The sequence below is a fragment of the Scyliorhinus torazame genome, chromosome 11 (assembly GCF_047496885.1).
Source record: "Scyliorhinus torazame isolate Kashiwa2021f chromosome 11, sScyTor2.1, whole genome shotgun sequence".
In the NCBI taxonomy this organism is placed as follows: Eukaryota; Metazoa; Chordata; class Chondrichthyes; order Carcharhiniformes; family Scyliorhinidae; genus Scyliorhinus; species Scyliorhinus torazame.
Genome location: NC_092717.1, coordinates 226355524 through 226373000, shown reverse-complemented (window position 1 = coordinate 226373000; position 17477 = coordinate 226355524). Strand labels below are relative to the sequence as shown.

The 17477-nt window shown below is 50.7% G+C and overlaps 1 protein-coding gene across 5 annotated transcripts in view; it reads left to right on the top strand.

Moving 5' to 3' along the window:
- Positions 1-17477, top strand: part of LOC140385819 (piezo-type mechanosensitive ion channel component 2-like) — a 1561269-nt gene that overhangs the window by 516624 nt on the left and 1027168 nt on the right. For all 5 annotated transcript variants that reach the window (XM_072468377.1, XM_072468380.1, XM_072468378.1 and 2 more), the window contains exon 3: positions 3263-3388. In XM_072468377.1, coding sequence (XP_072324478.1) covers positions 3263-3388 — 126 coding nt within the window. The remainder of the gene's footprint in view (positions 1-3262; positions 3389-17477) is intronic.

Sequence of the window (17477 nt, the reverse complement as noted above, 5' to 3'; positions counted from 1 at the left end):
CCCACCCCCGCACGCATCGGACAGAGCACAGAGGCTGCTTCTGTTGGTGTGAAAGTGATTTTCATGACAAACAGTTCATACATGTGCCCTAGCCCCTATGACTAATCTGTATCCTGCACCACTGCCAACTTACTCAGTGTCTAATTTTTTGGCTTTACGGGCCCTATGACTACGACGAGGTGGTCCCCCAGACGATACAGCAGAACTGGAGGTGGACTGCTGTGATTCCTGCCGTGTGACTAGGGTCCTCTTTGGCACCCGTTTCCTGGGGTGGCCCGTCCTGGATGGGCCAGGCTGCGCCTCGGGCGAGCGGGATGGCGAGCTGCCAGCCTGTTCTGCCCGTTGCCCACCAGATGCACCTGGGACGGAAGGGGGGGGGGGGGGAGTCTGAGCTGTCACGGTGTTCTGGGACCTCCCCTGCATCGGGTCAATGGGTGGGTGTGGCAAGTCCAGGAACCTGGGACCCGTCTGGGCGGCAGCTGGTTGCTGGGGCCGGTCTACCCTCCGACCATCCAGCTCCTCGGCTGCTCCTGCCTGCACCTGCTGTACCAGGATGGCTGTGTGGTGCGCACCAGTGAGTGTACCAGAAGTCTCATTGCTAAAGTGACCAAACGAGGTGAGTGTCTCTGCAATGGTGGCGGGTGTAAGAGATAGCAGTGGAGTGATGTTGAGGTCCTCATCGGACACGAAGTCCGGGGTCCCCTGGGGTGGTGTTTGCTGTCTGTCCGTCCCCTGTTTTTGGATGTCCTGGGTGGGTGTGTCCTGTGTGTGGGTGTCCTGGGTAGTTGTGTCCTGTGTGTCACTGCCCTGAGTGGGTGTGTCCTGTGTGTCAGTGTCCTGGGTTGGTGTGTCCTGTTTGTCAGTGTCCTGGGTCGACTGGGACGGGGGCTTATTGGTGTGACTGCCCTCCCCGTCACTGGATGTGGCCCTACGTCGTCGCCGCACTGGCACTAGATGGGGGCGGCGGACGCCTGATGGTCCGGCTCTATCCCTGGCTCGTGGGCGCTCCAGCACTGTGTGAGTGCGTCGTATGCCTGACGGCCCAGGTCGGCCCCTGTCTTGTGGGCGTCCTGGCACTGGGTGCGGGCATCATATGCCTTACGGCCTGGGTCGTTCCATGTCTTGTGGGCACACTGGCACATCCTGGGGGCGCCCGGCATCCGCAGGGACGGGTGGGTCGACGTTTGGTCCTGCAATACACAATACAGCATGCATGGTTAGACACGCAGTTGGGGGGGCGGGGGGGGGGGGGGGGCGCAGGGTAAGGGAGGAAGGGGGGGTTGGGTGGAGAGGGGGGCAGGCAGTAGTGGGGTGTCACTTGGTGCTGTGCCCCCGCAGCCTCCCGGTCCTCGGGTCCGCCTGCAAGGTCCAGGGCCTGCTCTTCATGAACGGTGATGGGGCGCAATTCAGGTTGACCCCCTCTGATCCTCTCACGCTCCCGGTTGTTATGAGCACGCTTCTCCTGAGGTTGGGGGGTGGAAGAGCGGTGACAGAGATGAAGGGCAGCAGTGTTAGGCGGACATATGCTTGCAGACCAGCGGTTGTGTGTATGTTGGCATGAGTTCATAACCCATCCTGCCAATGCAGCCTGCATGGGTGGGTGCAGCCATGTCGGTATCAGCTAGGGCTGTGCCGCCCATCCTGGAGGGGAGGGGGGAGGAACTCACCCTGGCTGCCCTGACTAGGTCATTGACCTTCTTGTGGCACTTGCTGCCTGCCCTGGCTGTTACGGCCACGGCTCTGATGGCCACTGCCACCTCCCTCCACAGGCGTCGGCTGTGTGGTGCGACCCTGCGGCCTTGTCCGGGGTACAGGGCCTCCCTCCTCTGCTCCACTGCATCCAGGATTGCCTCGATGTCCCGCTCCTGGAACCTCGGTGCTGTGCGGCGGGTGGCCATTTTGCCGTCTCTCCGGCGGTTGCGTCTTTTGTGGAGCGACGCTACGTGGTGTCAATGGCGGCGCGCGCCATTGCGATTAGCGTCACGCCGGTGCTAGCCCCTTCCGGGACGGAGGATTCGGCAACTTCCAGGCGGCCCGACGTCGGAGCGGTTCGCGCCGATTCTGACGCCGGCATCGGGCCATCGTGCCGATTTCTGAGAATCCGCCTCATAACTTTCCTGGACCTGCCACTATATTCCAATTAAGCAAACCAATGTAAGTACCACTTACATTAACATTAACAACCGGGGTTCAACTTGCTTTTCGCTGTGCAAAATCTTTGGAGAGAGAACCTTTCAGGAAAAAACGGAAATACCTCTGTTCAGATTAGAGTTCAAGGTCCTACTGACTCTGCAGATAGACCTGGCTACTCCCATTAACTACATCATCTGTACCCAAAACATAAGGCAATATTTTGTCTCTTCTAACAAGGTTTCCCTTGACTTGTTTAGCCAGGACCAAACACAATACCCCTCATAAACTATCTACACCCCAGAGTCCTTAAAATTAAACAATGTTTCACTAGCTATCTACAAAAATGTTTATTGTTCCCAAGATCTATTAGCAGAATGCTACATCTGAAAATCAATGAGTACCACTCTTTTATGTCACCTTAAACACTGCCCCAACAGTCATACTGTCTGTATGCATCTTTACCCATGTTTTAATAACATTACAGCAAAAAAAAAATAGGGCAATTTCTCACATTCATCACAAATTTGTTGTTGACATTTCTTCCAATACCCTTTCAGTCAACACATTCCAGATCATAACACCTTTCTGCCTAAAATGATTAATAATTTCTCCTTCTCTCCTCTCTGGTTCTTTTGCCAAATATCTTAAATCTGTGATGTTTGATTACTGATTCTTCTGCCACTAGAAATAGTTTCCTTAAGTACTCTAACAAAACTCTTCAATTTTGGACACCTCTACTAAATCTCTTAACGTTCTCTGCTATAAGGAGAATATCCCCATCTTCTCTGCAAGACCACTGTACCCCATATGGTCAGAACGTAGAGTCTTCAGAAATCTTTGAATGAGGGGTAAATTGTTCCTTGAGTAAGTTTCTTGGTCATAATTGTGAAAGAAAATACAAATCCATTAAGTATGCCTATACAAATTGAGATGGGTATACTGATGGTCAATATTATTTGCAATGGAAAATGTAGTCCATGAAGATGCTAGTGAACCAGACAACAAGAAAGCTATGAAATATAAAGTATGATACTCCTACATTCATTGACAGTATTACAGTTAACTGGTCAAATGATTTAATTAGAATTTCTTACTGGGAACTTATTGTTGAATTTTTGTTTTATTTCAGGGCACACAGGTCGCTTACTGAAAACCTTGTGCTTTACAAGCCTCACCTTTCTGCTGCTGCACACTTTGTTTCAAATTACAATTTACAGCCTCCAAGCTCATGAAAAGATCATGCCAGGCTTCAATTGTAAGTATATTTCTTTCTGTGCTTTTTCATATGTTGTGACAAGATAGTGATTTTTTTTCACAGTGGTGATAAGGAGCTATGCTTCTTGGCCTGGATTTGGAGTTAGGAGCAAAACAATTCGAAATTGCATATTGAGATTTACTGCACATATTTGAAATGTGTACGAATATGTACTGTTCTATTAAAATATAAAGAGTGTCAATTAGCGATGTAAATAGCATAATGCATTTAAAGGGAACCAAGAAATACACGAGAGAGAAAGGAATGTGAGATTATGCTGATAGGGAAAGATGAAATAGTTTGGAAGGAGGCTTGTATTGCCACAGAAACATAGGCCAAAATTTTATACGGCAGTAGTGTGCATGTGAATGTACTGAAAGAACATAAAATCTTGCTGGAAGATATTGGGCATGCGCCCTGATGTCATTGCGCACCCACGAACGCACACGGGTCGGAAGCCAACCCGACAACAATTAATCAGCTACTTCAGGCGACAGTTGCCCTCAAGCTTTTTGCCTCTAGATCATCCCAGTGGTCTGTGGAGGACCTGTGTAGAATGTATAATGTGGAGGACCTGTGTAGATCTGTCCACAGTTGGATAAAGCTCGTCGCTGATGCTCTGTTCAGACAGGTTGTTGTATTCATTCATGAGCGGATGGGCAAAGCCAGCGAGGCTGATCATGTCAGAGGCTTCACAGATATTGTGGAGTTCCCCCATATCCAGAGTGCCATAAACTGCACCGATGTGGACATCAAGGCGCCAGTGGATCAGCCAGGATTACCGTTCCATGAACTTGCAGATAGGATGCGACAATAGGATCCAGACTCTGCAAGTCTGTGCAAGATACCCTGGCAGCTCCCATGATGCATACATCATGTGGTATTCCCAGGTGGTAAGGCTGTTTGTGGTTCCAGCTTGACTGGATGGTTGGCTGCTGGGTGACAAAGGATGTCGCTTGACAGGTTAGTTCATGACCCCACTCCGGCACCCAAGGACACAGACAGGAGGGAGGTACAGTCAGAGACATACCTCCATAAGTATGGTGGGCTGCTATGGGTGAGGGTCCGCTGTCTGGACTAATCAGGGGGTGCACTGCAATATCCTCCAGAGCACGTGTCACTTATCGTCATTGTCGATTGTGCTGTGCACAATCTGGCACTGGCAAGGAATGAGGATAGTGAGGCAGCACCACGGGCCGCAGAGAAAGACTCTACTGATGGATCTAATAAGAGACCCGGCAGACAAAGGGTGGGGACATGGAGACAATCTTGAGGAAGCTTCAAGGAGGCAATGACACGGGGTGCCTTTGGCTCGGTTGCTAAGGCATGGCTTCAATCTCATGGCAAAGGTGCCGCCTCTTTCACATACAATTCTGAGGAGGCAATGGCATGACCGCAAAGACAGCTCTCAATCTCTGTAATAAAGTTTGCTTCTCCTGTCTCTATCTCAAGGCACTGATGAGCTCCTTAGCTGTGGAAAACATGAAGGACATTCAGGGCATTGAAACAAAATCTTTTGATTTATATATTTACCAGAGTTCCAAACAAGAATCATAACTGAACAAAATATGGTTGTTACTGTCAGCAAAAACAATGCATAACACGAATTAAATGAAATAATGTCACCCATAATAATCCCATCCTGTGCTCACAGTGACAAGCTTACATTTACAAGTGCTGCGTCTTAGTGCCCCCACCCCACTGCTCACTGGCAACGGCATTGGAGGCAGATTGCTGACTATGCTGTCATATCAGCAAGGATGACCTTGGCGGTTGTCCACTGCAGGTGGAGCGTGAGCAGGCTCTACCTGGGAGTATGCAACCAGCAATATGGCTAGGCAAATCTCGGTTGTTGCAGCCTCAAAAAATGTCATGGTCATTGGCAGAGGGGCTGAGAAACTGCCGAGCCTCATTTGGAGTACTGTCGGAGGAGCCCCAGAGACAACATAAGAATATAAGAACTAGGAGCAGGAGCAGGCCATCTGGCCCCTCAAGCCTGTTCCGCCATTCAATGAAATCATGGCTGATCTTTTGTGGACTCAGCTCCACTTTCCTGTCCAGACACCATAACCCTTTCATGCAGCTTGTCGACCAGCATGAGGCATGCCTGGACCTCCCTACTCACCATTGTTGGAAGGGCACCTAGCAGAGAGACTAGGTTCCTCATCCATCTCTCCCATTTGGTCACTGCCGGTGTGTGGGCTTGAAGGTCCAAGTGCAACCCCAGGAACCCCTGATTCTGTTCCTGAAGTTTCCTCTACATTAGAGTTGCCACTACGAGGAGGCTACGTGTTCAGTGCTCAGGGTCAAGGCAGTGCTCAAGCTCCTCATAGACTCCTTCATGACACAGACCATAGCACACAGACCCTCAAGATCTCCACTGGATCTTCCCACATATCCAACATCTGCCGCCCGATGGACAACTCCAGATTCAGCTTCACCATGGTCTCCAACGGTCCGCTAATAGCTGGCGTCCTGAGCATTCTCTTCCTCTGCCAGCTCATCATATTCTCCCCACAATGCACAACCAGCTGAGTCGACAAATACAGTCCACCAACATACTTGTTTCTGAGCTGGTGCCTGGTAGTGAGAGAGGTTGTGTCATGTGTGGATCTGTGTGTGGTTCCTCCTCCAGTGTCAATGGAGGGTCCTTGGGGTCGCAGTGCCTCTGGAGGATGGTTCATCTGAGGGAGGAAGAAAATATGTCAGTGGTATCAATCATCACATATTGAATGCTCATGTTCGGCAGCTGGGTGGGTCTATGGACAACAGCATCATAATGGTACCATCATTGCTGGATCACTGAGGTCTCTTGTTTGGAACTTATCCTTTGAAATGAGAGGACTGCTTGCAGCCTCTGCCTTCCAGTATCTGTCGACTAGATTCTTATCTTCTTCTGAGACACCTGCCCCTCTGCAGCCTGCTGATCTTGGTGAGTGTCGGTACTTGGCTTTAGGGCGTCAATCACACATTTGCTCAGGTTCAGCAGGTTGGCCCCCTCACTGCCTGTCCTTGTGTGCACAGCAGCACTATGATTTTTCTTCTGTACGGACAAAAGTCTATTCATTAGTCCACCGTCGATCTGTAACACCCATTCAAAGCTCGCACTCCCTCCCTCATTCCCCCTGGGCAGCAGGCTGAAATGGCCGTCGTATTTACACATCTGACCCTTGTATGCATCCAGGGCTTGTCTGATCTCCCAGCCTCACCAGGCACAGATGTATGTGGCTTCTGTTAGTCTGAATCTTACACCCCTGGGCAGCATGAAAGATGGCCCCCCTTCAGGTATTCTCCGCACAGTACCCTTCCAAATCAGTACTCACCCTTGCTAAACGTAGAAGATCATTCAACCTTTTTCGTCACTGACAAAAGGTGAGTCATGCACATCGTGTCCAGTGGTCTGGGCCACTACCTCTTCCTTGGCTTTCTTCGTGTACTGGGGTGGTCTCCTCTCACCATCCTGTGGCATCAGGATGTTCCACCTGACACTCACTGCCTCCGTGAAAGTGCATAGGCACTCTTTTGAGAGGTTGGGGGGGAACATTGCCACCTGCACTACCCTTCAGCCTGACATATTGAGCAAGTGCTGATGCCATAACTGTAGCTTATATTTGGACGCCTCCTCTCGAATTCCTGTCAGCATTCAGGGTGCTGCCTCAGCCGATTTGAAACCCCCTCCTGGGTCTAAATCCTATCGGCAGCCTTCTCCTATTGGGGGAGATGGGGGGGCGGTTCTCATTAGCCAGCCCTTAATTGGCTAACCAGCGTGAGATTGTGTTCTTTTGATGTTATGACTGTAGCGGAAACCTTGACTGATTTCGGCCATGCCGAGTTCGCGCACCTGACGAGCGCAAAATTCAGGTCGTAGACTAGTTGCAGCAAATCACTTGTTGCTGTTCAAATTCCATCTAATCAGTAAATGTTTAATTCTGTAGCATTATTCAGAGAGAATAACCAGTCAGCAGCCAATGCATACCATCTTTGTTTCACTAAAAGAAACATTCTGTGAGTTGGTAAAATCCTTTCAATTGAATGAAAATTGGATTGGTTCTAAAAAGATTGGCTGATTTGCTCCGCTAGATTACTACCCATGCAGTGAAGACAAAAATGGGCTTTGATAATTTTAGCTCCCTCCTCTTGTACTGTTTTGTCTCGTCTGCTGCTGTCTCCACTCGCACTGTTTTATCTGGTCTGCCATTCTCTCCTCTCATGCTGCTTTATCTGGTGTGCTTCTCTCTGTTCCTGTGCTTTTGCCTCCATCTACTGCTCTCTTCTCTCGTGCTGCTTTATCTGGTCTATTGCTCTGCCTTCTCTCTGCTGCACTCTCCTCTAGTGCTACTTTATCTCGTCCACTGCCCTCCCCTCTCATGTTTATTTATTGTGTCATCTGAGCTCTCATCTTACGTTGTTTACCTGGTTCGCCACTGTCTCTTTCTCTGTTTTATCTGATCCACCACTCTCTCCTTTTGTGCTGTTTTATCTATTCTCTTGCTCCCTCCTCTTCTGTTTTAGTTGCTCTGCTGCTCTCTCCTATTTTGCAGCTTTTTAGTCCGCCAATATCTCCTCTCGCACTGTTTAATTATGATGTGGAGATGCCGCCGTTGGACTGGGGTGAGCACAGTAAGAAGTTTTACAACACCAGGTTAAAGTCCAGCAGGTTTGTTTCAATGTCACTAGCTTTCGGAGCGCTGCTCCTTCCTCAGGTGAAATTAAACTGTTTAATTAGTCTGCTGCTCTCCTATCTATATGGTCCACTATTCTTCGGTACTCTTTTACCCGGTCTGCTGCTCTTTCCTGGTGCGCTGTATTATCAGGTTCATTGCTCTGCCCTTTCTCACTGCTTTATCTCATCTGCCCACTTCTCTTGTGCTGCTTTACTTGGTAACTGCTCTAGAACTCCATCACCCAGTCCACTGCTCTCTCCTCTCACACTGTTATATTTGGTCCGCTGCTCCTTACTCTTGTACTGCCATAACCGGTCCTTTATTCCCCTCTCATGTTACTTTTTCTGGTCCTCTGATTCCCCCTCTCTCATGCTGCTTCATCTTGACTGCCTCTCTGACTTGCGCTGCTTCATCTGGTCCACCGCTCTCTTCTTTTGCTCTGTTTCATCTGGCCGATCATTCTCCCTCCTCTTGCTACTTTATCTGCTCCGCTGCTCAATCCTCTTGTGTTGTTTCAACTGGTCTGTCACTCTCCTCATATGCTGCCTTTTCTGGTCTGTTGCTCTCTTTTGTGTTGCTTTATCTATTCTGTCGCTCTCTCCTCTCATGCAGCTTTATTTGGACTTGTGCTCTCTTCTCTCGAGCTGCTTTATCTGGTCCGCCACTTTCCCATCTCTCACTACTTTATCTGGTTCACCATTCTCCCCTCTTGCACTACTCTATCTGGTCCTCTACTCTTTCCTCTCATGTTGCTTTATCGGGTCCACGTCTGTCTCCTCTCGCGCTGCTTTATCTGGTTTCCACTCTCCCCTCTCATGTTGATTTACCTGGTCTTCCACTCTCTCCTCTTGCACTGCTAAGGAGAACAATCCCAGTCTCTTCAATCTATTTTTCTCCAATCTATGCACTGAAGTCGCTCATTCCTGGAACCATTCTAAATCCTTTGTGCACCCTCATTCACATCCTTCACTCGTGTGCGGTGCCCAGAATTGGACACAATATTTCAGTTGGGACTGCATCCCTGTTTTACAAAGGTTCATCATAAGAACAGAGAACAAAGAACAAAGAAAAGTACAGCACAGGAATAGGCCCTTCGGCCCTCCAAGTCTGCGCCGACCATGCTGCCCGTCTAAACTAAAATCTTCTACGCTTCCGACGTCCGTATCCCTCTATTCCCATCCTATTCATGTATTTGTCAACATGCCCATTAAACGTCACTATTGTCCCTGCTTCCACCACCTTCTCCGGCAGCGAGTTCCAGGCACCCGCTACCCTCTGTGTAAATAAATTGCCTCGTACATCTACTCTAAACCTTGCCCCTCTCACCTTAAACCTATGCCCCCTAGTAATTGACTCCTCTACCCTGGGAAAAAGTCTGTGACTATCCATTCTGTCTATGCCCCTCATAATTCTGTAGACCTCTTTCGGGTCGCCCCTCAACCTCCTTCGTTTCAGTGAGAACAAACCAAGTTTATTCAACCTCTCCTCATAGCTAATGCCCTCCATACCAGGCAACATCCTGGTAAATCTCTTCTGCGCCCTCTCTGAAGCCTCCACATCCATCTGGTAGTATGGCGACCAGAATTGAACACGCCAAGTATGGCCTAACTAAAGTTCTATACAGTTGCAACATGACTTGCCAATTTTTATACTCAATGCCCCGGCCAATGAAGGCAAGCATGCCGTATGCCTTCTTGACTACCTACTCCACCTGTGTTGCCCCTTTCAGTGACCTGTGGACCTGTACACCTAGATCTCTCTTACTGTCAATACTCTTGAGGGTTCTACCATTCACTGTATATTCCTGACCTGCATTAGACTTTCTAAAATGCATGACCTTACATTTGTCCCGATTAAATTCCATCTGCCATCTCTCAGCCCAAGTCTCCATACGATTTAAATCCTGCTGTATCCTCTGACAGTCCTCATCGCTATCCGCAATTCCACCAATCTTTGTGTCGTCCGCAAACTTACTAATCAGACCAGTTACATTTTCCTCCAAATCATTTATATATACTACGAACAGCAAAGGTCCCAGCACTGAATCCTGAGGAACACCACTAGTCACAGCCCTCCAATCAGAAAAGCACTCTTCCATTGCTACACTCTGCCTTCTATGACCTAGCCAGTTCTGTATCTACCTTGCCAGCTCACCTCTGATCCCGTGCGACGTCACCTTTTGTACCAGTCTGCCATGAGGGACCTTGTCACATGCCTTACTGAAGTCCATATAGACAACATCCACTGCCCTACTTGCATCAATCATTTTTGTGACCTCCTCGAAAAACTCTATCAAGTTAGTGAGACACGACCTCCCCTTCACAAAACCGTGCTGCCTCTCATTAATACATCCACTTGCTTCCAAATGGGAGTGATGGTCGCAGGGAAACTGGCGGGTGCCAGATCCCGGAGGGAGACTGTATCTTGACGGCCGTCGTGGTGCGCCACGTCGGCATACTGAGGGTTGGGTGAAGGAGCTGGACCCTCTCGACCAGGGGGTCGGACATATGGCTCCTCACGTGCTTTCGGAGGAGGACAGGCCCCGGTGTTGTCAGCCAGGATGGAAGCGAGACCCCGGAGGTGGATTTCCTGGGGAAGACAGATAGATGGTCAAGAGGGGTCTCGTTCGTGGCTGTGCAGAGGAGCGATCTAACGAAGTGGAGCATGTCGCGGAGGACCTCCTGCCAGCGGGAAACTGGGAGACTTCTAGACCATAGGGCCTGAAGGATGGCCTTCCATACCGTCGCGTTCTCCCTCTCCACCTGTCCGTTTCCCCAGGGGTTGTAGCTGGTAGTCCTGCTCGAGGCAATGCCCTTACCGAGCAGGTACTGATGCAGCTCGTTGGCCATAAACGAGGAGCCCTGGTCACTGTGGACGTAAGTGGGGAAACCGAACAGGGTGAAGATGCTATACAGGGCCTTAATGACAGTGGCCGCTGTTATGTCGGGGCATGGGATGGCAAAGGGGAAACGGGAGTACTCGTCAACGACGTTAAGAAAATACACGTTGCAGTCAGTGGAGCGGAGGGGCCCTTTGAAATCGACGCTGAGGTGCTCAAAGGGGCAGGGTGCCTTCACCAGGTGGGCCTTGTCTGGCCGATAGAAGGGCGGCTTGCACTCCGCGCAGACTTGGCAGTCCCAGGTCATGGCCGTGACCTCCTCGGTGGAGTAGGGCAGGTTGTGGGCCTTGATGAAGTGGAGAAGCCGGGTGAACTCTGGGTGACAGAGGTCATTGTGGATGGCCTGGAGTCGGTGAACTTGGGCGCTGACGCATTTGCCGCTGGACAGGACATCTGGGGGCTCGTTTAGCTTCCCCGGACGATACACTATATCATAATTATAGGTGGAGAGTTCGATTCTCCACCTCAAGCTTTTATCATTCTTGATCTTGCCCCGCTGTGTGTTGTTGAACATAAAGGCTACCGACCGTTGATCGGTGACGAGGGTGAACCTCCTACCAGCCAGGTAGTGCAGCCAATGCCGCACAGCTTCCACAATGGCTTGAGCTTCCTTTTCGACCAAGGAGTGTCGAATCTTGGAGGCATTGAGGGTACGGGAAAAAAAGGCCACGGACCTGCTTGCCTGGTTAAGGGTAGCGGCCAGGGCGACATCTGACGCATTGCTCTCCACCTGGAAGGGGACTGACTCATCCACTGCTTGCGTCACGGCCTTGGTAATGCCTGCCTTGATGCGGCTCAAGGCCAGGCGGGCCCCAGTCATCAGGGTGAAGATGGTGGCTTTGATAAGTGTGCAGGTTTTGTCCGCATAGTTGGAGATCCACTGGGCATAATATGAAAAGAACCCGAGGCATCTTTTCAGGGCCTTGGGGCAGTGGGGAAGGGGGAGATGCAGAAGGGGGCGCATGCGGTCGGGGTCGGGCCCTAGGACTCCGTTTTCCACAACATAGCCGAGGATGGCTAGTCGGGTTGTGCGGAAAACGCATTTCTCCTTGTTGTAGGTGAGATTGAGGGCTTGGGTGGTTTGGAGGAACTTCTGAAGGTTAGCGCGTGGTCCTGCTGATCATGGCCGCAGATGGTGACGTTACTCAAGTACGGGAATGTGGCAAGCAGCCCGTATTGGTCCACCATTCGGAGCATCGTTCTTTGGAAGACCGAGACCCCGTTGGTGACGCCGAAGGGGACCCTGAGGAAGTGGAAGAGGTGGCCGTCTGCCTCAAAGGCTGTGTAGTGGTGGTCTTCCGGGTGGATTGGAAGCCGGTGGTATGCGGACTTCAGATCTACCGTGGAGAAAACCCGGTAATGTGCAATCTGATTCACCATGTCCGCTATACGGGGAAGGGGATACGCATCGAGTTGCGTGTACCTATTTATGGTTTGGTTGTAGTCTACAACCATCCGGTTCTTTTCCCCGGTCCTAATGACCACCACTTGGGCTCTCCAGGGGCTATTACTGGCCTCGATGATCCCCTCCCTCAAGAGCCGCTGGACCTCTGACTTGATAAAAGTCCTGTCCTGGACACTGTACCGCCTGCTCATGGTGGCGACGGGTTTACAGTCGGCGGTGAGGTTTGCGAAGAGCATGGGAGGGGCGACCTTGAGGGTCGCGAGGCTACATACGGTGAGAGGGGGTAGGGGCCCACCAAACTTCAGGGTCAGGCTCCTGAGGTTGCACTGGAAGTCCAGTCCGAACAGGAGAGGAGCGCAGAGATGGAGGAGGACATAGAGTTTCAAATTGACGGCCCCGTCGGTCGCACGTGTCGGGCGGCGTTGAAGATGGTGGCCAAGATGGCAGCCCCCGTCGGTCGCACGTGTCGGGCGGCGTTGAAGATGGCAGCCAAGATGGCGGCCCCCATGAGTCGTATGTGTCGGGTAGGGTTAAAGATGGGGGCCCCTACGGACAGCATGAGGCAGATGATGCGTTAGAAGGGGGCGGTACCGGCAGGCATGCAGCCACGCTGCGGGGCCTGCGGGCCTGTGAGTCTGTGATTCGGGCCTGCGATTTAGGAGCTTTTGGTCGGGGCAAGCAGACTTTGGCAAAATGTCCTTTCTTGCCGCAGTCGCTGCAGGTCGCGTTCCGAGCCTGGCAACGCTGCTTGAAGTGCTGGTTCTGGCCACAGAAATAGCAGGGCGGCCCCCCCGGCCCAGGCCTGGGACACTCTCGGGTCGGATGACCACGAGGGAATTGCGTGGTCGGAGGGGAAAGCATTTAGGCTCTGGAAAGCTACTTCTAAGGAGGTGGATAGTTTTACCGTCCTTTCTAGGTCGAGGGTGCCCTTTTCGAGCAGGCGCTGCCTGACATAGTTGTACTGGACTCCAGCCACATAGGTGTCCCGGATGGCGAGTTCCATATGCTGCGAGGCCGTGACGTCCTTGTAATTGCAGTTTCGAGCGAGTACCCTCAGGTCACATAGGTATTCCTCCAGCGATTCCCCGGGGCGTTGACGACGAGTGGTGAGGGGATGCCGCGTGAACACTTTGTTCACCGGCCTCACGTAGTGTCTGCGTACGTGGTCGCTTCCTCGATTAGTACGGAGATTCTGTGGCTCACCCGGGCATGGAGGAGACTCAGCTTCTGTGCCTCAGTGATGGCAGGCGAGGAGGAGGCGGCGAGGTAGGCCTCAAAGGAGCGGAGTCAGTGTGAAAAGATTCCCTTGGCTTCAGCTGCCTGTGGGTCGAGTTCCAGTCGGTCAGGTTTGAGGGTGGCTTCCATTGCGATATCTTAGCGTATTAAATTGATGCGACCATCAATTCACACAAGACGATGAGCAGATGTGAACAGTGGTTTTAATACGCTAGAACTGTGTCTGTCTGCGACTGCTCTGTACTGAGTGCCGCCTACAGGCTTACAGGTTTATATACCACCCCTGAGTGGGCGGAACCACAGGCGGAGCCCACAAGGGCATCAACATAATACAACACAGTACAGTGGTGAATTGTAATAGCATACGTTCACCACAGTATTCATTTAGTACCTCACCCATTTCCTCTGGCTCCACACATAGAGTCCCTCGCCTGTCCTTCAGTGGGCCAACCCTTTCCCTGACTACCCTCTTGCTTTTTATGTATGTGTAAAAAACCTTGGGATTTTCCTCAACCCTATTTGCAAATGACTTTTTGTGACCCCTTTTACCCCTCCTGACTCCTTGCTTAAGTTCCTTCCTGATTACCTTATATTCCGCACAGGCTTCGTCTGTTCCCAGCCTTCTAGTCCTGACAAATGCCTCCTTTTTCTTTTTGATGAGGCCGACAATATCTCTCATTATCCAAGGTTCCTGAAATGTGCCATATTTATCCTTCTTCCTCACAGGAACATGCAGGTCCTGAATTCCTTTCAATTGAAAGCCTCCCACATGTCAGATGTTGATTCACCCTCGAACATCCGCCCCCAATCTGGGTTCTTCAGTTCCCGCCTAATATTGTTATAATTAGCCTTCCCCCAATTTAGCATATTCATTCAAGACCACTCTTATCCTTGTCCACCAGCACTTTAAAACTTACTGAATTGTGGTCACTCTTCCCGAAATGCTCCCCTACTGAAACTTCTACCACCTGGCCAGGCTCATTCCCCAATACCAGGTCCAGTATAGCCCCTTCCCTAGTTGGACTATCTACATATTGTTTTAAGAAGCCCTCATGGATGCTCCTTACAAATTCTGCCCCGTCCAAGCCGCTAGCTCTCAGTGAGTCCCAGTCAATATTGGGGAAGTTAAAGTCTCCCATCACAAAAACCCTGTTGTTTTTTCTCCTTTCCAAAATCTGTCTACCTATCTGTTCCTCTATCTCCCACTGGTTATTGGGAGGCCTGTGGTAAACCCCCAACATTGTGACTGCACCCTTCTTATTCCTGATCTCTATTATATAGCCTCGCTGTCCCCTGAGGCGTCCTCCCACAGTACAGCTGTGATATTCTCCCTAACCAGTCGTGCAAATGCTCCACCCCTTTTACATCCCCCTCTACCCGCCTGAAACATCTAAATCCTGGAACGTTTAGCTGTCGATCCTGTCCTTCCCTCAACCAGGTCTCTGTAATGGCAACAACATCATAGTTCCAAGTACTAATCCAAGCTCTAAATTCATCTGCCTTACCTGTTATACTTCTTGCATGAAAACCTATGCACTTCAGGCCACCAGTTCCGCTGTTTTCAGCAACATCTCCCTGTCTGCTCTTCCTCAGAGCCGTACTGGCCCTATTTCCTAGTTCTCCCTCAATTTTTTCATCTTCTGCCCACTCCACTGCCATACTAGTTTAAACCCTCCCGTAACTTCTCATAACTTCCTTCTCTCTATTTATACAGCCTAGGATCCTATTTGCTTTGTTAACCGCTATCTCAACCTGCCTGGGTACCTTCAATGATTTGTGCACAAATATTGGCATCCCTGCATCCTTTCAGTATTGTATCTGACAATTTCCTGGTTTGCATACTCAATACAGACCTGTTATTTTTGGGTGGCTGAATGCCACTTCTCGCTTGCCAATCCATCTTGAAAATTGCAGTCATATTGGGAATCAGTTATACCCCATTGTAGCTTGATTTTTCAGGCCACTCATTCACGTCCTTTTCAGCCTCTGTCATGCTACAAATCTTTAGCCCAAAATGTCTGTAAATGGATATGGATAGGTTAAGTGAATGTGCAAAAATTTGACAGATGGAGTATAGTGTGGATAAATATGATGTTATCCACATTGGTAGGAAGAATAGAAAAGCAAATAAAAATTAAATGTAGAGTGACTACAGAATTCTGTAGTAAAGAAGAATATGGCTGTACCTGTTCAGAAAAGACAAAAAGTTAGTGTTGTGTCTAAAGGAGTTTATTAACGAGGTGTGTTCAGTACAGTCAGTTTCTTTACTCTGCACAGTTACCCGTGCTAGCGATCAGTGATGTTAGTTCCGATGGCATCATGCCGTCATGAATATATCATTATACAGTGCTTTCAATTTTTTTTTTCCAATTAAGGGGCAATTTAGTGTGGCCAATCCACCTAACCTGCACATCTTTTGGGTTGTGGGGGTGAAACCCACGCAGACACGGGGAGAATGTGCAAACTCCACATGGCCAGTGACCCAGGGCCAGGGTTTGAACCCGAGTCCTCAGCGCCGCAGTCCCAGTGCTATCCACTGCGCCACATGCCGCCTGTCATTATGCAGTGCTGAGTGCAGCTTCAGTTATGCTTTTCAGAAATCAATATAATTAAGTAACATTTCCTCCCCCTTATCAAACATTGACAACAAATCTAAACAAGTGTAACATGAACAATAATCAAACAACAATAATCAATAAGTCAGACGGTTTGGGGATTATCGTTCTCTGAATGGTTACCTGGGGCGAAATACTCCCGAAACGGCGCGATGTCCGCCGACTGGCGCCCAAAACGGCGCCAATCAGACGGGCATCGCGCATCTTTGGGGGCCGAGCCCCAACATTGAGGGGCTAGGCCGACGCCAGAGGAATTTCCGCCCCGCCAGCTGGCGGAAACGGCCTTTGTTGCCCCGCCAGCTGGCGGAAACGGCCTTTGTTGCCCCGCCAGCCGGCGGAGAAATGACATCTCCGGACGGCGCATGCGCGGGAGCGTCAGCGGCCGCTGACAGTTTCCCACGCATGCGCAGTGGAGGGAGTCTCTTCCGCCTCCTCCATGGTGGAAACCGTGGCGGAGGCGGAAGGGAAAGAGTGCCCCCATGGCACAGGCCCGCCCGCGGATCAGTGGGCCCCGATCACGGGCCAGGCCACCGTGGGGGCACCCCCTGGGGCCAGATCGTCCGCGCCTGGTCCCACCGGTAAGGTAGGTGATTTAATTTACGCCGGCGGGACAGGCAATTTATCGGCGGGACTTCGGCCCATCCGGGCCGGAGATTCGAGCGGGGGGGCCGATCAACCGGCGCGGCGCGATTACCGCCCCCGCCGAATCTCCGGTGCCGGAGACTTCGGCAACCGGAGGGGGTGGGATTCACGCCAGCCCCAGGCGATTCTCCGACCCGACGGGGGGGGGGGTCAGAGAATGTCGCCCCTGCTTCTTGGCATTAGTTGTAGCCTCTGCCATTTCTGACTCTGCATCAATGTCATCAGTGGTTGTTTCGACCGGTATCGACATTGTAACTAGAGGTTGACTCTGTGTTTGGACTGAAATTGAGGTGTTGTTTTCCTCAACTGGTTCTGTTGGTGCCTGGGTTTCATGAATGTTCAGGTCTGAATCTTGTGTAGTTGAATTTGGATTCCCTGCAGGTTCTATCTCCGACAAATTGGTTCTCCCCACCACCAGTTTGTCGACATGCCTCATCCAGATGAAATCATCCTGGATCTGGACTTGTATGAGACAGGCCCTGGCTGTGCGTGATCATGGCAGGAACCCATTTCTCTCCTGTAGAGTAGATCCTCGTCAGATCTTTGTGCCCTTGGCGGAAGACATGACATTTTGCTTTGTTTTCCCACCGTTCAATTTGACCTTGCTGTTTCTTGCAGTCTGTGAACA